General features: G+C 42.5%; 1 protein-coding gene across 1 annotated transcript in view; it reads right to left on the bottom strand.

The window, feature by feature from the left end:
* TFAP2D (transcription factor AP-2 delta) overlaps window positions 1-22,908 on the bottom strand; it is a gene marked incomplete at both ends in the record, with an annotated part of 56,279 nt that overhangs the window by 22,844 nt on the left and 10,527 nt on the right. The window contains 3 exons of the mRNA XM_082480840.1: window positions 5,751-5,892; window positions 13,125-13,243; window positions 16,204-16,369. Coding sequence (XP_082336966.1) covers window positions 5,751-5,892; window positions 13,125-13,243; window positions 16,204-16,369 — 427 coding nt within the window. The remainder of the gene's footprint in view (window positions 1-5,750; window positions 5,893-13,124; window positions 13,244-16,203; window positions 16,370-22,908) is intronic.

Here is a 22,908-nt window from a genome sequence, read left to right as displayed (position 1 = left end):
CTTAATCATCTTAGTTGCCCTTCGCTGGACTCGCTCCAGCAGTTCCCTGTCCCTCTTGAACTGGGGAGCCCAAAACTGGACACAGTATTCCAGTTGTGGCCTCACCAGTGCCGAGTAGAGGGGGAGAATGACCTCCCTCGACCTACTGGCCACACTCTTCCCTATGCAGCCCAGGATTCCATTGGCCTTTTTGGCGACAAGGGCACATTGCTGGGCCATGGATAATTTACTGTCTACCACAACCCCCAGATCCTTCTCCTCCAAGCTATCTCCCAGCAGGTAAGCCCCTAACCTGTACTGGTGCCTAGCATTCTTCCTCCCCAGGTGCAGGACCTTGCACTTGGTTTTGTTGAACCTCATTAGGTTCTTCTCTGCCCAGCTCTCCAGCCTGTCCAGGTCACGCTGGATGGCAGCACAGCCCTCTGGGGTGTCAGCCACCCCACCCAGTTTGGTATCATCAGCAAACTTGCTGAGGATACACTCTGTCCCCTCATCCAGGTCATTAATGAATATATTAAACAAAATAGGACCGAGTATTGACCCCTGGGGGACACCACTGGTTACAGGCCTCCAACTAGACTCTGTGCCGCTGATCACAACCCTCTGAGTCCTGTCCCGCAGCCAACTCTCAATCCACCTCACTGTCACCTCATCTAGCCCATACTTCCTCAGCTTCCTAATGAGGATGTCATGGGAGACAGTGTCAAAAGCCTTGCTAAAGTCAAGGTAGATGACATCCACGACTTTCCCCTCATCCAGCCAACCAGTTATAACATCATAGAAAGCTATCAGATTGGTCAAGCACGATTTACCCTTGGTAAATCCATGTTGACCACTTCCAATAACTTCCTGTTCCTCAACGTGATTGGAGATGACATCCAGAATGAGTCGCTCCAATACCTTCCCAGGGACAGAGGTGAGACTAACCGGTCTGTAGTTCCCTGGGTCCTCCTTCTTGCCTTTTTTGAAGATTGGAGTGATGTCGGCCTTCCTCCAGTCCTCAGGCACCTCTCCTGTTCTCCATGACCGTTCAAAGACGATGGAGAGTGGTCTAGCAATAACATCCGCCAGCTCTCTCAGCACTCGCGGATGCATGCCATCAGGGCCCATGGACTTATGAATGTCCAGCTTGGCCAAGTGGTCTCTGACCCGGTCCTCCTCAACTGAGGGAAAATCTTCCACTCTCCAGACCTCCCCTTTTGCCTTCAGAGGGTGGGATTCATGAGGGACAGCTTTAGCAGTGAAGACCGAAGAAAAGAAGGCATTCAGTAACTCTGCCTTCTCTGCGTCCTCCACCACTAGGGCACCTGTCTCATTCACCAGCGGGCCTACATTTTCCCTAGTCTTCCTTTTTCTATTGATATATTCAAAGAACCTTTTCTTATTGTCTTTGACTGCAGTGGCCAAGCTGAGTTCTGATTGAGCTTTGGCCCTTCTCATTTTCCCCCTACATAGCTTTGTTATATCTTGATAATCCTCATAAGTTGCCAACCCCCTTTTCCAGAGAATGTAAACTTTTCTTTTTTTCCTGAGGTCCAGCCAAAGTTCTCTATTTAGCCAGGCTGGTCGTCTTCCCCGTCTGCTCGTTTTTCGAGACAAGGGGATGGCCTTCTCCTGAGCTTTTAAGAGCACCTGCTTGAAGTATGCCCAGCCTTCCGGGGCACCTTTGCTCTTCAAAACTGCCTCCCAAGGGACACACTCGACCATGCTCCTAAACAGGCTAAAGTCTGCCCTTCGGAAATCCAAGGTGGCAGTTCTGCTGGCTCCCCGCCTTACGTGATCAAGAATTGAAAATTCTATCATTTCGTGATCACTGTGCCCAAGGCGACCTCCAACCTTTACATCCTCCACAAGACCTTCTCTGTTAACAAACAGTAGGTCCAGTAGGGCACTTCCCCTAGTTGGTTCCTTCACCAGCTGATGTTGATTATTCTGCATTGGCTGTAAGCAACCCCGCAATAAAATCATTATTCACACTATTCTGTTTTGGTCTGTGTAAATGTGTGTATCTGTCCCTTTCTCATGGGGAAGGACTTGTGCTGCAATACTCAGTGATGTTTCCCGTAGGGCAGTGTGCTTCTCCATCAACTGGAATTATTGACGTGGCCTTCAACAGTTCTGCATCTGTCCTAGCTGCAACCTGATGAGGTTCTGTCCCCGTTGTAAAGCCATCCAAGGTCTCCCACACCTCTGCAAGGTAAACTAACCCATGGTTAAAGACCCTTTAAAACCATGTCCCATTTTTTTTGTTATGTTATGTTTTGTTATGTTTTGTTTTGTTTTTTTTTTTTCCCCTGTGCATGTGGATTTCACAGACATATCCTGAAGCCTTTCTGAAGAGTCTAGGATCAACAGACCAATATCAGCGCTCTTTGGCCAGAATTACGACAATTCAGTCTTTTTTTTTTAATTTGAAGCATCTTGTTCTGGAGTGCCCAGGCAACCAGCTACTCATTCAAAGGATGTGAATGCAGAGAAAGAGAATAGTAGGAGACCGACTGTTCCCATCGTTTACCCCTTTCTTATCCTTTCAGCTCTTAACCAAAGGTTGCTTCACTCCCATCCTGCCCTTGCTGTCACTTATGTTTAGCACTGTGTACTGGCTACACAGCCCAATCATCTCTTCTTCCCATGACAATTGTCAGGTAAAGCTCTGATTCTTCATTGTCTGCATCATCAAATTGTTAGAACAGGCCATGGCACCATCTTGCTGCATCGAATAGTACTGTTCTAGGCAGATTTTGAGTTTGCAAATGGGAAGGACCATTTCCAAGAGTTAGTTTTGGAAGATCAAGTAGTTTAACACAACGAATATGATTTATTCCATGCCAGAAAGCAGTCCTGATTTCACTCACTGTATGACTATGATTCTATGATCAACAACCTCAGACCAGGTAGGACTGAACAGTGTAGTGAAGAGAGTGTTACCTCAAGCTTAGTGACCTCCATATGTTAAAGAGGGCTGTTGGCATCTAAAGTAGCAGTCTTTAGTCTTTACTAGCCCATGAGCCACAGTTCTGGGCATGGCAGCTAAACTGCTTTGACTCAGGGTGGGTGGATTGCTTGACTAAAAGGTATAGGTGCCCTTGATAACACTGGGATCTTCTACTGGACATCAGACACTTCTGCATCGTAGACATTAAGGGCTCTATTTAGTCACCCACATGTAGATATGTAGTACCCAAGACATCCATAATAACTGGTAGACACAACACAGTAACAAAAAGAGACCTGTTTGGTTCTAGAGCAGCAGCTGGTAACCAAGCTGGATAACCCAGTTCACCTCAAATGGCAGTGGGTGCCTGTGTTTGGGCAACTGAATCAAGCCACTGAAGTTGGATGTTTGAATCCAGAATGGAGTTTCATTTATCTACTAGGAATTGTTGAAATAATGTTGTTCTTTCCCCTTATTTTTCCTCAAGACCGCCCCACAAGTGGAAGACCTCACCAGTTCTGCCACCAAAGGCACACTTCTATGGGCTTCTAGCTCTGTCCCAGAGTGGACAGTGGTCACACACACAGGCAATGGCACTCTATTTCTTTCCACAGGCAAAGCTTGCAATGACTGACTTTGCCACCCTGGAATTTCAGTGTCATTTTTGGTGGCAGCGTTAACAATCCACCACTTTTTCTGGTGTCATAACTCCCAAGCCCATGAGGCAGAGCAGTTGTGAAATTACTGAAATGACAAACCTAGAGCTTATATACGCCTAAGTAGTAACTGACGCTCCTGACAAATGACTAGAGTACCTCCTATCAGACACATGGAAGCATGGCTGGTATTACGATGTCATGGACCTGTGTGGCCTGTAGTGCCTGGATGGGGCTGGTCTGTGAATCACTGTTCTGCTTCCAGGCAGGAGAGGGCAGTAGCAGCACACACATTGACCCATCTGTCCCTCTTGCAAGCACTGTGACTGCTGTAGGATGTGGCCTGTCCTTGTATTATCGACAGACCTCTCTGATCAATTTGCTGGTGCTTTTAACGGATGGAAGGGGGGAAAAAAAAGACATTTTGTTCCTTACAAGTGGAGGATAACAGCCTGCAAGCCCAAACTTCATGGGGGGTAGGAGTAACTCATGTCCACAACTCCCCATCTCAGTAGTAGAGGGTGAGAAAGTAGGTGTGGAGTGGTGAAAAAGGGTAGTGAGACACTTATGTGTCCTTCAGTGGGACAGCCTTTGGAGGTGGGACGTAACAGTTACCCACCGATTATTACAACCCGGAGTAAAGTGATATCTCACTAGAGCCAGAAAAAGGGGAAGATTTGTATCATTATGGTTGAGTAACATTTTATAGATGGGGTAAATCCTCCATCTGGGGCAACTTACAGACTTCACTGTTGTTTAGGTTGTGCTGCCCAGCAGTACAATCAGCTTTTCTCTAGTTTGGGGGGCAGGGTGTTAATGGGTTCTACAGCAATGGGGAGACACCACTTGTGGAGAGAAGCTGCTTCTGGCCAGCTGGTTTATTCTCGTGTCTCTGAAACCCCTCAGGCCCTTAAAACAAGTGTAGATGTAGATAAGAATAAGATTGTATTCCACTTATATTATTACTTTTAACCTACAAAGGACTAAGGAGCATGATGAGTGAGGTCCCTCAGCACCTGCACAATGGCAAGTGCCCCCTGAGCCACATGGTGCTCTGCTTAGTGCCCCAGGGAAGGATCATGGCTGTATTCACGGGATTCACAAGCCTGAGATCTTTCAATGCATGTCATCTTTGGGTCACCTTCAGGGTGAAGAACTTTGGATACAAGAGGGACACCAAGGCCAGGAATCCTGTTCCCCACAAATAGACAAAACAGAAGGACATTGGGATACAAAGGACAATCCTGTTGCTGGTCAGCCTTCTCCCCTACTACAGGGTCGTTCCTATCTGTTGGATATATGCCAGCCTGGATGATTCCCAAGCATTTCCAGCACTGGGATGGTGGTTTGTGAGCTCGGGTTTCTGGCCTCAGCTCTGCTACAGCTTCACTGTGTAGTACTGCGGTAAGCGCAGGAAGAGTACGAAGATGTTCAAGGGTACCCCGTGCAGGCATACCACACACCTAGTGCAGGTCTACGTCGTTCCATGCAGACTATTTATTCCTGTTTCCCATGGCACATGAAGGCTAATTCCTCTCTCATCAAGGCTAATTAACCTAGATGAAATGTTATCTTAATGTGACGTTACTGCTCCAGGGAGGTGAGTGGCTTGTTTAGAGCAAAGTCGGGGGTCTCTGTGTGTCTTTAATGGCTTTAGCAAAGCTCCCCTGCTGGTGTACATTGTTCCAGCACCTTTGACTTCAGAGGAACTCTTGCAATTTCCATCCAGAGGGGATCTGTCCATCTGCAAACCAGCTCTTCCTCAGCAGATATACAATAATTATCTCCCAGTACTTCAGTAGAAACTGGGATCTCCTGTTCGTGTGCAAACAGGAGACAAAGCCAGGCTCTGCCCTACAGATCTAACCGTGTAATAACGTCCCCTCCTCTCATCTAAACCAAAGCACCTGAGAAGATGTATGTGCCTCCTTAACCGCAGGCAATAAGAGCGTAGCCACTAAAACCTCATTGCAGTAAATAAGGTTCCTCTAACAGCAACTCTAAAGAGGATTGCTCTCACTTGCTGTCAGTGAGTACTGTTGTGATAACAGTCACCGCAATCCCAGCTCCATACTCCCACTCCTCCCTCCCCCAACCTCCAGATCCAAAATGGAGATGTGACAGACAGATTTCTTTTTCAGTTTCCTCTCCCTTCTTACTTTGTCGCTAGGATCATCTTTTTCCTCGCTGTCTGCTCTTTCTGTTCCATGTGCTGTCTGGCAATGTGCTCTCCTACCGCCTTGGCAGGGAACTCTGTTTCACAGGTGTAGCCGAAATCTCTGGCCAAATGTAACGCTTCCCCTGTGGGCAAACAAAACGTGTCAATTAATTTTTAGGATTATTATTTTTATTATTCTTATGCTTACCAATTTTTTTCAACTCTTAAAAAAAATAATAACACAATAAGAAATCACTTTTCTAGACATTCATTCCCAATCTCAGTTACAGATTTCAGCCCATTTGACCCGCTCATACTTAGTCATTAGATGGTGCCAACCAGAAGATAAGGAGGTTATTCCTCTCATGAGAAAATGCTAGTCAAGACACTTGGGTTTAGCCCCCTCCCCTGCCACCAGTGAGTGCTGGGCAGCTGCTCAAGTTTTGTAAGCCCAGTTCATCATTGATATTTAAGGCATGGGAATTAGTGGAAAGTAGGAATCACAGAATCATAGAATGAAGAGCTGAGATTCAGCCTTTGGTGCTTCACATCTCTGTCTCTAAAGGCAGAAAAGCCTTCTACCCCAGGAGACAGCTGTGGGGATAACATACATTTCAGCATATTCGCTTAGGCGTGTAGCCATACAAGTGCCCTACTCTAAAGGAGAGCAGACCCCAAAGCAGAGCACAAGAAACAATCCTGTTTCCAAAAAGGTTGCAGTCAAAATTGACCAGACAAAATAAAAAGGGATGACAATGAAGATCACAGTTGCTGTTTCATAGGTGGGGAGATCAAGGTAAACGGAGTACATGGCTTGACTAGGCTTTATGAGAAGTCTGTGACAGAGGCAGCCAATGAGACCTCCCTACAGAGACTGGACACCATAACCCAACTCCATGCTGGGTGCCAAGTACCTCTGGAAGAACCTGTCCCTCTCCACTAGCTTAGAGGACCCAGGAATTTATTTTAGGGTTTACTGAACACTCTGGCTTGCATGCTGTGGCTCTGACAACCTTGGTGTGGGATTTATCTGATCAAACACAGCTGCCTGGAGTGTGAACATCTGTGCCTAAGTTAGTCTCTCCCGGGTGGAAAATAGGCATTTCCAGATGAGACTTGCTCTCATCTTATCGTAGAAGGTAGAAATAGGTCAGCTACTAGAAGTGTATGTTGAAGCACATCTGCATGAGTGACTGAGAGATGTGGTCCAGTATAGTTTTGGGGTTAGTGTTATGTGTTTTTTTAATTTTTTTTTTTTTCATGAATTGCGTATTTGATTGGCATCATAAGAAGTGGCATTGGACCCTGGCTCTTTGGAAACCAAGCTGATGCTCCAGGTGAGCTGTTAGGAGGGATGTCAAACCTGTAACACTTCCCTTTGAGAATGTGTGCAGTGGAATTAATCTGATTAAATGTCAATATTGACATTTGACCTAACACTTTCAAGTCAATGGAGACACACTAGCACTTGAATCATATATCATCCCATACTAAAATAGTGGATCAGAGGAATTATAGAAAAGTCCAGGTTAGAAGGGAACTCAGGAGATCACCTTCAGTTGAAAGCATGGCCTTTGATAAGGTTGTTCATGGACTTTTCAAGCCTAGTCTTGAGTATTTCCAACCATGGAGATTCCACAGCTTTTCTGACCAACCTAATCAAATGCTTAATGATTAATTTGATTGAATTTAATTGTTAAACACCCAGAAGTGCTGATTTTTCCCTGTTGACTAGAATGATAAATGAGAGGACAGATACAACTAAGATAGGGCTGATGAGATGAATCCCATCTCCAGCAATACTGAGTCCGCTCTGCACAGACCTGGCCAAGCCAAGGAAGATGGGAACTTCCATGGGAGCAGTGGTCCCGTGTCAGGGGCAGCGTGAGGCATAAGGAATCACATGCACTGACCTCTATTTCATGCTCTATTCTCCACCTTTTCAGAGTTTATTACCTCCCCTTCGATCATTGGATTTTTTACCAGAAATATAGCTTTTGTTTCCACAAGCAAATACTTTGTTGTGTGTTTATCTGACCTAATTGGATTCACGTACTAGTAAAATACATGCACTGCTCCCAGGGAATTTGTTTGCTGACATTAATGAACAAAAACCTTTGCAGCGGTAACCAATTTTACATGCAAAAATTGAAGATTATACTCAAAATCAACTCCATTATTTGGATTTTTTTAAACATGACTTCCAGTAGGCCTAAAAAGAGTAAGAAGTTAACAAGCAACCAGTGTCTCTGAGTTTAAAGGAGAAATGGTTTCCATTTCTGAGTTTACAGCTTCTGGAAAAATAAAATAATTTTCAGTGAAATTAAAGTGGATTTTTAGTGGTATGTTAACAGTGAGTCAGAATGAACAGGCATAGAGCTGACTGCCAACTTTGTATTTAAAATGCCTATCCTAGACTTCTTCATGGCTGAGAAAGGGTACAAATTTAAACCAGAGCTGCTAAATTTCTGTAGAGTTGCTTAAAAAAATTCTATTTCAGCTATGCTTTTACACTTCCTTAAATAAAGGTTTAAAGAGTAAGTCAAATGCAGAAGAGTACCAGGTTTTGCTTTTCAACCAAACTCCGTTAAAACACTTGATAGGTTCATTTTCATGCCAGCGTGGTGTCGTGGTTTAGGCCTCAAACCAGGACACGTGGAAAGAAGATAAAAGTCAAACCCATTGAAGCTGTCATCAGGTGGAATTACCATTCTCCAGACAGCTCTATCCTGGTCCCAGTCAGACCCAAGAAACAATGCAAGGAATGTAGTTAGCAAAGCATATAAGCATTTAGCCATTGGAAAAGTCTTGATTTCTTCAAGAGGACAAAACTTTATTTGACAAAATGTAGGCATTTATTTAACCTCGTCAACAACAAACTCATTGAAATGTCTATGTTTTCTCTCAGTGTCAAAAAGAAAGGGAATGAAAACACGAATTATCTTTAAAACTTATCTTTCCAAAGTTGATATATATTATTTACTAGAGCTGAGAAAATTACACTAAACTGTTTTCATGATCTGAGAAGATTATACAAAAGTATAGGATGTGTCCATTTTACCCAGAGCTGGGACTGTGATTGAATGCTAACCGTGTATGAAAAGACAAAATCATGAACAAAATGAAACAAAACAATTTATCTGCTGGTGGATATAAAGGTAAAATGTATACACAAACATACCCATTGTGAAAAAATAAATCTAGAAATTTTAAAAATGCATTTTAAAAATATATTTTTACTGGAAATGGAAAGCTGATATATTTTAGGAATGCACATTATAAGTATGCATATGCGTTCATATAAGCACACACATATGATATAAGGAATAGGCACTCTAAGTTACAACATCAAATTCTAAATAAAAATAGAAAACTGGACATGAAAATGCTCTGCAGAACATGATTTCTCATATCTCATTGTTGAGCAAAGATCTCATTTTGAAGTGGGACCAAACGATGAGTTATTTAGAAGGGGATTGTGTTCTATTTCTATATGTATTATTTTTTGTTCATCTCAGTGAATAGAGGTTCCTTGTATTACTGCACAGTCTGCTTGGTGGCGGAAAGCAGTTTGTACAAAATGTCATGGAAGGTGTTCTTTCTTTTTCTACATCATGATTTGGACAAACATTTATTCTAGGGGAAATGTTGGAAACGTGGATGAACTGACCTCTTTTCTTTCATCTTAGATTTGCCTTCTTCTGCCTAGTTATTATTTATGTCAGGGAGGAGTCATACTGAAGGTAGAAACCCCTAAAATCCCTGGCTTTTACAGCCAGTTGCCTTGTTTTGATCTAAAATGAAATTTCCCTCTGTGCAATATCCCCAGCTCTTTCCTCCTGCAGAGTCGAAGAATGGGTGTTGGGCACGGTTGACTCTTCCTCCTTAAATCCAGCACACAGCTTTGCAGCCATAGGCAATGCTGCCTCTCCTATATAATTTGACAATTGACCAGAGAGCTTTGCATGATGGAAAAGGACAGTTGCAGAAGCTGAATTGGCAGAGACAGCTCTGGAAAACCTCAGCGGAGAGACCAGCCCGCGTACCTTGACAGGCTTCTGTGGGCAGGTGCGAGGAGCAGCGTGGGTGTCTCCTGGGTCTAGCAAGAGTGAGAGATGCTCCTATGCAGAGTGAAGGCAGAAGCTGTGTCCCCAGAGAGGGACACTCGGCAGCTGAACCTCCTACTCTCTCCCCGGCTTCACCTCCTCCGGATGCTCTACCCAGCAGAAATGCTACCCAGGGGGAGGAGGGACAGGCAGGAGGTGGAAGGAAAGTTCTTTTTTCTATTTGTAGGGTGAGAAGGGAGGAGGAACAAGTGGAAGGATACTTAAACAAAGGCTGGGGGGGGAGAAGCGTGACAGTTGATAGCAGGGTGAAAAAAGTAACCGCTGACCTATATTTCTCAAGAATTTTGATCCCCAAATGATGAATGCAGTCAATTCTTTGTCCAGTAAATTTAGAACCTTAGTTAGGTTTGACAGGAGAACAAATTCTATATTTTTTATAAGTGCTTTTTCTGATTTTTGTTAATAATCTGATGGTTTTAAATTCATTCATGCATTGCTTTTACGTGCATCTGCAATAACATTGATGCTCTGTCCCTGCATTATAAGTGACCTGACAAAACAGATGGGGACATCTCCCCTTTTCTCACATCCTTTCTTATTCCTACTGGGGAGGCTTTTGACTTCTTTGAGCCAGCAGTTAGGCTTAGCCTTGGCAATGCTGGTATTTAATGGAGGAGCCTTTATTGTAGTAGCTAAGATGTAGGTATTATCCTTTTCCAGCTGGTAAGAAAAATGACCTTTCTCTTCCTCTAATCTAGGCACTAGAGGGCATCCCTCACCTACAGGTTGCACAAAGCTATGTCCCATACTGCTGTGGAGAGTCTTGCAATGCTGAGCTCCTTCTCCCAGTCTTGTCTTACCACCCATTGTCCTGATTTATGTCGGTGACAATATAAAGAACAAACCTGATCTGTCAAACTATTCCTACTCGGGGCCCCAGTAGTCCCTCCCGAAGATTTTAAAGATGCCACCCGACCAAAACAAGAATAACAGTAAACACCCAGCAGCCACATTAAACCCCAAAAGAAGTAAGTTTGCAGAAAACAAGGGGCCACGGAATAATTTTCATAAAGTCTGGATCTCCACATGACCACCACAGCCTAGAAATTCACTGCAGTTCCCCAGTTGAACTTAGCAGCTCTCCCCAAAACGCAACGATTTGAGCCTATTTAGAGGAAGAATAGTCATGCCAGAGACTTTCAAGATGGCTTTGGTAAATATACCTAATCACCATACAACTAATTTTGCCTTTTCTTACCTTGAACAGATATTGAAGAGGTCAATCATATTCCTACCTTACAGAGATATTAAAGGTCTTGATACATCGAAGACCATGAGGACCTTCAGTAATAATAAACTTAGAACCATCTAAAGTTATCAAGAGTGACGCTATCCTGGGTCCTTATGAGAAGTCCACACAGTCCATCTGATATTTACGGATTTAATAAGACTAATAAATCATTACGTCAATTTGCATGTTGACATCACACAGAAAAAGCCAATGCTGTTTTCTTCTCCTCTAAAACCTGGAATAAGCCCATGTCTTTCCATTTCTGGAGGGATGGGTTTCCTTGCAGAAACCATACTACAAGTTAGCGCTACTTCGAAGTAATACCTGCATGTACAAAGCGGGGTCAGCTTATATCACAAAGTATTCAATGAGCACTGCCAAGTTTGACCAAGGATCGGTTACATAGAAAATGAGCTTCATTTTGTTTTTCTGTTGGAATGTTAATGCACGTGTTGGTGTCTTTCCCAAAAATTCCCGTAGACAAAATTAACAATTAGCATGTCTATACAAACAGGTCTCTGTCAAGGTGAGCTCGGACTCCTCAGTATATATCTTTAGGACTCACATTAAGGCAGTCCAAGAACAAAAGCAATACTGTAGGTTTGATGATAGGTTTGCTATTGGCTTTGAGCAAAGAGCAGGGAAGCAAGCACAGCTCCATCCCTAGGAAAAAGTAATATAGTTCTGACTTACAGGAAAGGTACTTTGCCATCAACCCCAGGCCAGCAGTCGATAGAGGTCTTCCTCGCTCTCAGTCTCTTCTAATGAACGAGTATCTGGCCACATAGCTCTGTTTATGCTTCCCTGCTGAGACCCAAGAGGCATGAAGGACTGTGAGGGTAGAAACAGCCCTTACTGCTCTAAACCGGGGGAGGAAACTTCCTTTCCTAAGACTGTCACTCCATTATGGCTTTCTCTTTATTACGAGCAGGTGTGATATGGACACACCTGTATTTCAGAGCAGCCCCATCGCTGTTCTGTGAGCTCAGTGGCCCCTGACAACCTTAGTCCTTCCTCATAGACGGTAAAAAACATCCACTGTTGTGGATGCAGCACTATTTCTCCATCCTTTGAGATATTAAAAACCTGACTAGACAAGGCCCTGAACAACCTCTTCTAATTGACCCTGCTTTGAGCAGGGGGATTGCACTGGAAGATCACCAGAGTTCCCTTCCAGCCTCAACCTTTCTGTAATTCTGTGATTCCGTGGTAATATGTGCTGAGACCTCAGCCTACTTGCCTAGATCTGTATGGACCTTTCAGGTTATGATCCTAGAAGGTGTTGACCTTTAGGATGAGCTGAGTGTTCTCAATATCAAGGAGGAGGGATCTGAAATTCCCAGAGCTGCTACTCACAGCCAGACAACAAACCGAGTACTTAGTGGATTCACCCAGAATAGAAGAAATTCAGGTAGAGTTTCTTCCCTTTGCCTGAGGGGTTTGAACCTGCATCTCCCAGATGAAGGTTTGAAGAGCCCGGCAGTATTTGGTGAATGATATTTAAACAACAAATAAAGGCCAAGAAAGTATCTCCTGGGCTTGTCTCGAGTTTATCTGGAAACAGATTTCATTCATTTATGGGGGGGGGGAAAGTCTTGTCTAAATATTGTGCCTTCTTATGGGGAAAAAAAAAAATCACATTTTTGTTTTGGATCAGCTCCAGGAAATTCACAAGTTAAAATAAAAGGAGGATAAACAAACCTCCTTATAGAGTTGGTATAAGACATTAATCTCTCTCACAAGAACACTTGGATCATCGATTTGTAAGTCAGATCCTGGCACAGAAAGCACAGATCAATGCTGAGGAAACTGCAGGACCAAACCACTTGCGGGGAGCCGAGACATCTCAGAGCAAACTCCCATTTTGTCACTCATCCTGTCTGTGACTTCAGGCAAGTCAGTTCTCCTCTTTGTACAAAATACAGACTATGATATTTAACATTGTGGCTGAAAAGCGCTGTATACAAAGAAACATTTTACTTATGTTTATATTATATTGCAATATTATAAACCCTACCTTCCACCAAGGAAGTCAAGAGTGTGACATTTGCTGCTTTTCTTCTTCCTGCAGGCAAATTCAGTCCCAGTCTGTCTAATTTTTCTCGCAAGCAGCGTCCTCCGTTCTTGGATTTTGCTCTATCACGAGAGAACAGCAAGAGAGAGAAACTTGTCTTTATTCTGCACTTTTTTCCCATGCTAATATGAGCCAAGAAATTGTACACACCTTATTGATAAATGTGGGGGGTAATGCCTGCACTAATGACACCAATGGAAAATCTTTCGGAGCTGTATTCTTAACGTCCTGCTCGCAGTGAGCGAGTCTTTCATGTTGGTCCTTTGACAAAGTTAGACATTTTAATGCCTGCCACAAGGACATCAGATCTTCAGACAGCTTTCCACCTAGTGGAAACCATGGTCCCGATTTGGGCACAGAGCCTGGGATTGCAATGACTGAATACAGATACTGACAATGTAGTCACTTATATCTGATTTAGCCACCCCAGGCTTCAAAGACAATCGAGAGAGAAACATGCACCTCTAGAACGATATTAAACATATGTCCAGAATGAGAGGACTTCACCCATCTCTCTCACTTGACTATTAAAGGAAGCCAGAAGGCTACTCAAATGTAGATGTCTGTGTGGAACCCAGCTCCAGCTACACCCGTATAATTTATGTAGAGACCTAGATGCTTAGAAATGTAATCTACAAAGCCCAAAACTTACGAGGAAGAAGGATAAGGCAATAGAAAATGCTGAAGCTAAAATCCCAGCCATCGTTGCTTATCTATGCCCCTATCCCAAATGCCTGCCTCACTTTGCTCTCACAAAATTGTTCCTGGTGCATCCCACACCTGCTTTGCTGCAGTACCTCAGTATTTGAAGCATTTGAGACGTATCCACTTACGCAGCAGGCGTAGGTTCAATTTCTTGCTCAGCTAGAGGGAAATTTTAACCTGTGTCTTTTCGACGACTGCAGCATGCAGCAGGCAGCCAATAACTCATGTTAAAATGCTTAAACATTGAATAGAGCAGTGACTAGAACCCAGATCTCTCCCATCCCAAATGAATGACCTCGTCACTAGATAATAGAGTCATCACTACCGTTACACAATAAATATTTGATTAGCCCCAAATGAGATTGAGGGGCCCTCATCTTAGAATAACCAATCACTGAGTTTTAAGTATGCCTAACTAGATGTTTTGGGGTGCAGGTTCCTTCAGGCAGAGGAAGGAACCAACCTTGGAACATCACCATTTGGATGGTCTTTTTTATGCACTAAGAAATCATAGAATCATAGAATAGTTTAGAGTTGGAAAGGACCTTGAAGATCATCGAGTCCCAACCCCCCTGCCATGGGCAGGGACACCTCCCACTAGACCAGGTTGCCCAAGGCCATGTCCAGCCTGGACTTGAACACCTCCAGGGATGGGGCCTCAACAACCTCTCTGGGCAACCTATGCCAGTGCCTCACCACCCTCAGAGTGAAAAATTTCTTCTTAATGTTTAATCTAAACCTGCCCTCTTCCAGTTTAAAAACTTTCCCCCTCATCCTATCACTACAAATACCAAAACCTTGGCCATGTTGTGTGTCAGGAAATGTCATCTGAGAACACTTCATTCTGAAAAAAAACTAGCCAGGGACTGCTGACAGGATGCAAAACCAACCCTGGCAGGTCTCGGGCAAACCATGAATGAGATTTGGTTTTGCTACATCTCTGCGGGTCAACTACAGAGTGAGTCTGTTCCGTAGCTGTGACACCTACAGGTATAGGCTGACCAAATCAATTCATTTACACCCTCTGCTTTTGTAAAACAGAATTAACCCATCCAAACTGCTGGCTGGGACTAGTCCCTGGCTTTTGCTACCTCCTGAACCATGCCCAGGGCTGATTTGGAAGAGTGATATTTGGTCTGGGTCAAAAACTGACAGGGACCAGTCCAGCATTTTAACAGAAGAGAGAAATGAGTCCCCATATTCAGGGTGATGCCCTGACATTCTCACTAATTTGTACTGGTATTGATGAAGCCTGTGGTATGAGTATTTAAAGTGAATATTTCTGTGACTATTAGCTAAAGGCTTCTCCAAAGCGAAGCAGTAACAGAGGAAAACTTTTGTGGATGTAGATGTTGGATTCCAATACCTTTAGAGGCAGGTAAATGGGGTTTGTGCCCCTGAAACAATTTTGCGATCTACAGTCCTTACTCTGCGAGGTGGCTCTTGGACTACTATGTACCTTAGAATATCGCAGGTTGGTTAAAATGACTTTCATTATAAGTACGAGGATCAGTGTGGCCTTCAGTGACAGCAGTGAAATAGCCTATGACTTTCCAGCTAGTTTTGATCAAAGGGAATTCAAGTAGCTCTTGCCATCTAAGTTGACACCTCAGGGACATTGCGACTTACATATGCCTGGATGAATTACAGTTGCCTCCTTGTTTTCCACCTGCAATGTGAGGCGCAGGCTGCCACTTTCCTCCTCTCTGCCACCGCTCTCTGCAGGTGTCTGCTCTGGTCAGTGAAGGGTCAGTGGCAAAACTGTACCTAATTATTTGCTTCTCCTCCAATATCTCAGAATGAGAAAATGAAAACCAGCGTATGCTGCCGAGTTTATCTTTTCCGTACTCAAAAAACGTGCAAGGGAGAACGGGAGAAAAAGACCTCCCTACACCTCCATGGTTTAGATTTTTGATGAGCAAGGGCTGTGACTACGCTCGGTAAAACAATTTACTTTGAAATAGTTTCTTAACAAGAAGTAACCCTGGTGAAATTTTCCACACTTTTTTTTTTTTTCATTCAAAATAAGGCAAAGTGACACCTATCCATCTCTGATTGCAGGGGAAGGAAGGGTAAAAAGAAATCAGTTCACTGAGAAATGTAAACTTTCTGTGAAAAATGTAAAAACAGTCTCAATTTTTCTCATTTTTTGGAAATTCCCCTAGAAACAGTGCTCAGTCTCAGTCCATCTCCTTCTCTTTTCCCAAATCATTACCATATGTCCAAGTGGGGAAAGAGAACAAAACCTATTTGTAGAAAATAAAATTACAGAAATTACAGCTCTGTCTGGGACTTGTTATTCTCACCTTCCACTTACCTTCTCAAAATACCTCCTAAAAGGGAAGCATTGAGGCATTCTGGTGGTGAAAGGCGCCTCTTCACCTCTGCAATGGTCACTTTGTACTTCGAAGTGGAGCTGAGTAGAGATAAGCGACCAGGAACAGAACAGAACAGGTCGGTGGGGTTAACAACGCAGGTGCCACCTACGAAACAAAAGAAACGTTAAAGCGGGGGAAAGCACGTTTTGACAAATTCAATCATGAAGAACAATTCTGCTGTTTACTTGTGGTTGTTTTAGTTTGGGTTTCCTTTTTTCAGGGGAGTGTGGGTTTCCTTTTTTCAGGGGAGTGTGTTTTTTTTTTAATATTGTATCACATCATTGCTTTGAGAAAGATGAATGGATTTACATTTCAGCCTGGGAAATGTGAATTACTAGATCTCATACGCTTTATAGTCAAAGTAGATCATTATGGCTATTTGACATCATTTGATTTCACGCTCAGTAAAAATTACATATTATCACTGAAAGACTCTCGTATCTAGTATGATTAACAACATAAGGTGGAACCAGATTCAGTTGTCACTCATGATTTTAAAAAATGCAGTTCTTGAAGAATTTACAATGTTGGTTCCAATAGGAAATATTTATTTTAACTCTCATAGCAGTGTTTAGGATCACAAAGATACAACGGCACTATAGGCTTGCAGTGATTTGCAGCCAGAATGGCTTTCCACACCTTTGAACTTTTGTATACTCCTTCTAAAGTTAGGTCAAATCCTCAGCTGATATTAATGATTGAAATCTACATCAGTTTATCTCAGGTTAGTTCTGGAACTGTTTATTTCTTAAAATTGGCAATTACTTGGCCTGGGTCTACAGCGGCTGCATGATCACCAAATCTTTCAATGCAGGCTGTGGTCAATAACTCCTCAGGCAAAACCGAGCTTTTAACTTGAAGTTAATATGTGAGAGAGCAAGAGAGAAAACTTTCTCTGCAACTGATCCAAGAGGATAGAACAAACTCCCAGGAAAAAAAAAAAGACAATCTTAGGGACTCACACATTTTATCACCAAGTGCAAAACACTTTTCTTTGACCTGCCTTCTCCAACCTGACTACAAGAAAAAATTCTGTGGAAGAAATAAATCTTACCACTGCATGCACAATTCTTCCCTGGAGGAAAGACGAGAAAAAAAGAATGAGCTGCATATGACAGTGATATAAAATATCATATATTTCAATGCACTACTAGAAAGAGTTCAGACGGTTTCTGTGAGGCTGATGAGATAAAGACCTTCTTACAGCAGAATAAATCTGTGCTCATCATTCATGTTAAAAGGAAAGATACTCTATTTTTTAAACTACCATGATAATTTCTTCTTTCCTGTGAACACCCTAATCTTTTTGCATAGCAAAAGCTCACCTTATTAGGCTTAAAAATTTTAGTTTGTAATCTATATTCTGTAACATGAGTAGAATAGAATAGAACAGAATAGAATAGAACAGACTAGACTAGACTAGAATAGAACAGAAAATAAAATAGCTCAGTTTAGACAAGATCTTAACACATTTACTTTATCTTCTTCCACATGTAATCCCTCTTAAAATTAAGGTGACTATATATGTTCCAGTTTTAGCAGAGGCAGAGGAATCTAACTGAAGGATGAAACCTCATTAAAGGCAGACTATTGCTTGTTTACATAAGGCAAACAGAATTTCTTTCCAAATATTTCAGCTCTTGAAGGTATATTTAAACATTTGTGCTGACAGCAAAACCAGAAAAGAACATTCTCTTGCTGTAAATCCCAGATGGGTGAGATCCTGACTCAGTACAGCAGGATATTTTATGACTTTTCTAATTATGCTACAGGATAGATATTAGTGTCCACTTCTCAGACAGAATATAGAGCCAAATCATGCATCACCACGCACACAGACACATCCAGGGCAATTAAACAAATTTTTGCACAGCTCAAAACTACAACTATTGAGCTCATACGCTCAAATACAGAAATCTGGTGCCACGTGCCTGAAATGGTTTTGGCTCTTTTTTGTTGTTGGTGGTGGTTTTTTTGGTGTTTGAGTTTGATTTTTTATTCCTATCTGAGGCAGGGTTGCACAGAAACCTGTAAATATTTTCAGTCAACATTGTCAAACTTCTGGTCTGTCAGGTATGTTTGTGAAGAATGTTAACACTGAGTAGATTTGTTTGTTTGGCATCTCCTGCCACGCAATACGTATATACACCTGTACGTATATACGTGTCAAGAAAACAGTAGCAATGTGTACATATTTATTTACTTCAATAAGTCTGTAAATTTTATAATGAGTGAGACTGCACTGAAATCGGTGTCATATTAAAGTTTATCTTCTTGCCAGGTTAAGCCAGTATGTGCACCATTTATGCCAGATAAAGAATCGTTCCTTTAATCCAAAAACCTGTTACCCTGCAGCTGCTCCTGCCCTAACCACAATTTACTGGAACACTTCTCACTACTATTTAGTAGAAGGTTGTTTACAGTCTAAAATGTTTAAAAATATGCCTATGCAACAGGATCTTAAACACAGCAATTCCAGGTAAGCCAGGTATGGGTTAAAAGTAAAAGAAAACAACAAATCTAAGTCATTTGCTTTCCAGAAACATGGAGAACAAGTTGAAAATTACAAGAAGGTAAAATCTGTTGCATATAATTACTTCACTGTATTAATTATTCATTGACACAGCAACAGAGAACAGTGTGGTGCTTTCCAGACAAAGCTACGTCTTTGTCACAAACTGTGTGCAGTTTTGAAGGCACGGATCTCCTTCCATAAACACCACCTTGGACAAGAGATGGATGAAGTCCTGACCTTTACACCAAACGATAAACAGAAAAAGACATGGCAGTAAACAAAAGGAGGGCTGATGGAAAGACAAAGGAAAGGATGAGTGCAACCACGCTGGAAGATGAAGGGTCAGCTTTCTTGCCAGACAAATGTGCTTTAGCGTATTCCTTCCCCCATATTCTGATCATGCCTTAGAGTGGACAAATGACTTTGTGAAGAAGTGCGGCTCAATGGGGAAAGGACAAGGTGTCTTTTAAGTTGCACTAAACAGCAGTGGCAACAACCAGCTTTTCTTTCCTGTCAACCCAATGCCACTGCAGGTGCTGTTGGAAAAGCCAGTCCTTGTTCAACTGTTGGGCTGGTCTTGTCATAACAGGGTATTTGAGAGGTGGGATGCTAACAGACACCAGCTGAGGAAGCAGAAGAAAATGCCCTCGAAAATAGAATGGAAATAACACCTTTCATAAGTCTAGCAGTTCAACCTCTATTCCTCTTAGCAGCTTTTCCTTGCTCTAGAAATCTTTCGTCAGGATACATAAGACCCCATCAGCTCATCAGATGAAGAGCCCCACACATAGCCACAGCAAAATAATGTGCCCACCAGCATACATAAAGAAGGGAAAACTGTGACCGTTGCTCCCTGACTGGTTACCCACACCATTGGTCCTACTGCAAGGCTAGGAAAAAGAAAAAGAGCCGGCAGGAGGTGAGATAAGTGCTAGGATCATCCAGCAGATTGCCTCAGGAATTTTGCACTCCAAGTATCACGTGAAACGGGCTGGTGAATGTTAAAAAGACTCCTTTTAGGAGAACCGTTTATTCCTACAGAAGTGATTACATGGTCTGGTCTGTCCTTCTCCCTGGTGACAAGTGACAGGACGAGAGGAAATGGGCTCAAGTTATGTCAGGGGAGGTTTAGATTGGATATTAGGAAACATTTTTTCACTGAAAGGGTTATCAAACATTGGAATAGGCTGCCCAGGGAGGGGGTGGATTCCCCATCCCTGGAGGTGTTTAAAAAAAGGGTAGAAGTGGTACTTGGGGACAGGGTTTAGAAGTGGTTTTTGTCAGGGTAGGGTAATGGTTGAACGTGATGATCTTAAAGGTTCCTTCCAACCTCAGCAATTCTACAATTCTGTGATTCTATGACATCATCTGTTGCCAGAAAGTACTGTGTTAGAGATGACTGTAAATGGTGGTAGTTGTGCTCTTACAGCCACAGAGGTCTAAAGACACAAGCAAGACAAGATTTGGATGAAGCGGGAATATCTTTTATATTGCAGCTGATAGATTTGGGAAAAAAAGGAAAAAAGAAGGGAAGCTTTCAGGCACTCAAACCCTTCTTCAAGGCCTCTCTTTTATCCAACTCAATTCTATTTCCCTCAGAGTTTTACCCTCTGATCTGTCATCTTCATGTTGATTTCAACAAATATGATTGTTCGAGAGGAAAAAGATGGGTGAGGAAGAGATACAGTTTGTGCAGCAGATCACATTTGGGTGAAAAACCCGGGGCCCAATACTACCATACACTGAGTCACCTCAGCTGCTGAATCACCTCAGGAGATTATACATAACCTGATCTGGTTGAAGATGTGTCTGCTTGTTGCAGGAGGGCTGGACTAAATGACCTGTAAAGGTCCCTTCCAACCCAAACTATTCTACGATTCTCTTCTCTTCTATGATTATTGACAAGTGGTCTGAGGGAGAGGAATAACAAAAGTCTACGTTCATTTTTGCTAGCTTACTTTTGGGGCCCAATCCTGAAGCTGACTGCTTCACGCTCAGCACAACATAGTCCTTTGTGTGAACTGCCCTTTTGCTTTGTTTCCCAAGCCGAGGGTGAACAAAACTTAGGCTATGTGATACTGCAAAAGGTAGTCACAGCAAACATCGGGAGAGTATTTTCCCTTCCTTATTCCTGTCTCCCCATCAAATAGCGCAAGTCAGTACAAAATGCCAACACAAGCTGATGACGGGTTGCGCAGATGACAGCAGGGAGAACAACAGAGCCGTACTCTAACCCAACAGTCTTGTCAACACAATGAAAATCCCAATAACGCAGGAGGCAAATCGAGCTTGGTCTGTTTTGATTGTAGGTTTCCCTTTGTACAGAGGAAGAGGACAATAAGGTGGCTGGAGTGCGGTGATTTATTCTGATTTAGTTATGTGCTTGGGCATTTGCTGAAATGCAAGTCTCCCTGACACCCTCAGAGTTAAGCATTTGTAGGCCTTTTCATTGACAAAATCCATATTCTCACGTGTTTTATGCTTTTCGTAAGTAATGTTATTGCTTTATTAGGAGTGAGAGACAGAAATATCAGTTGATGTCACTGGATGATTTTTACACTTTAGATAATTTTTTTTTTTTTAAATGTGTGTAATTTTTTAAAATTTTGTATAGATACACACATCCCTATACTCTGTAAGGTCATTTCTAATTTGTAAATCGTAACAGCTCCAATATGATGGGTATTCTATATTCATTCAAGAAGAGGTAGTCTCTTTCTCCAAGATATTCACAAAAATATAATGCAGTTATGGAAAGAAACATCATAACATACTGGTGACAATTGCGGAGAAGTACTGTAACAGTGCAGAAATACTGTTTATTTTGTTTTTCAGGAGATATGCGTGTTTGTGTGCTTGTGTACATTATCAAGTATAAGCATGCATGAGTGCCTACAGATTAATCGTATATAAAATATTAATAACATGCTATGCTTTTTATTAGTCCATTATTTATATCTACAGGTGCTGTTAGTAGGAATCTCCAGCTTATAGTATATTTTCTACTCTGTTCTGAAATTCTGGTAAGTTTACAGTATGTTACAAAATGAAAACATGAAGATCTACCTCCTCTCCTCAGCTTTTTTTTTTCCCTAGCAAGTAGCAAATCTAAACAAGCAGTTAACTGTATAGACTTTATCAGTATTATTTAATCCCATGTTCAGTTCCCAAAGGTCTATAAGCAATTTAAAATGTTCTCCAAATTATCCTCACATCACCCAGTCACTAATCTCAGGAAGTAAATATTCAAAATTCTAAAACTCATCTACATTTGTCAGGAAAAATAGTAAGTACAGCTTCTTTTCCCACTTATTCTCCTGGTTTCATGTAGGTGTACAGACTTCGCATCATGTAAGTAGTCATGTAAACCGGCTCATTCCATGAGCATAAACAATTCCGAGATAATGTCCCTCACTACAAGATTCATGCTAAGAAAACAAAGACATGCCTGCATGCACAAAACATGTTGTGTTGTTTTGGTTTTTTTTTTTGTTTTTGTTTTTGTTTTTGTTTTTTTTTTTTTTTTAATATAAACCAGAAGATTCAGTAGGACTGAGGGGATGGCCAGTAGTTTTAAGACCTGCCTCTTGGCTACACACAGTTTTTAAGGCTCTTAAGAGTGTTAAGAGTTTAGACAAAGCTAAAAAAACAGTTTGGGAGAAGCGAGGTATTATGGTGGAAAAGGGGGATCGTTAGCGGAACAGAACTTTAAAGGCTGTATGAACATGCAAAGGATTGTTAAACCTCAGGCACTCAGGACCAGCCCTCCGTCAGCAGATGGATCAGCAGTGATACAGGAGCACTCTTACAGCTCCCGGGGTGAAGGACAGGACCCAAACCAGAGCCAAAAGAAAAGATACCTGCTTCATTCCTCTTTCCTATGCACGAGCCATGAGGACCCATCAGCAGTTTTCAATGCCCTTCTGGGGCAGCAGTTTGGGAAAATAGCTGTGTGTTGCAGGACAGTGTGGGTGGGCCTGTCCGACGGAAGGAGGAAGGCATGGGCAGGCTGTGTGGGGTGCGGGTTGCGTGTGTGAAGGTGTGGTGAGGGTTTGAAGCTCTGCCTGTGGTGTCCCACGAGTGGGCTCTGCGTGGGGCAGAGCGAGTGATGTTGGAGGGGTGGAGCTGT

This window comes from Vanellus vanellus (genome assembly GCF_965231255.1).
Source record: "Vanellus vanellus genome assembly, chromosome: 3".
NCBI lineage: Eukaryota > Metazoa > Chordata > Aves > Charadriiformes > Charadriidae > Vanellus > Vanellus vanellus.
Note: the sequence above shows the minus strand (reverse complement) of the source record. Positions and strands in the feature narration are given on the sequence as shown.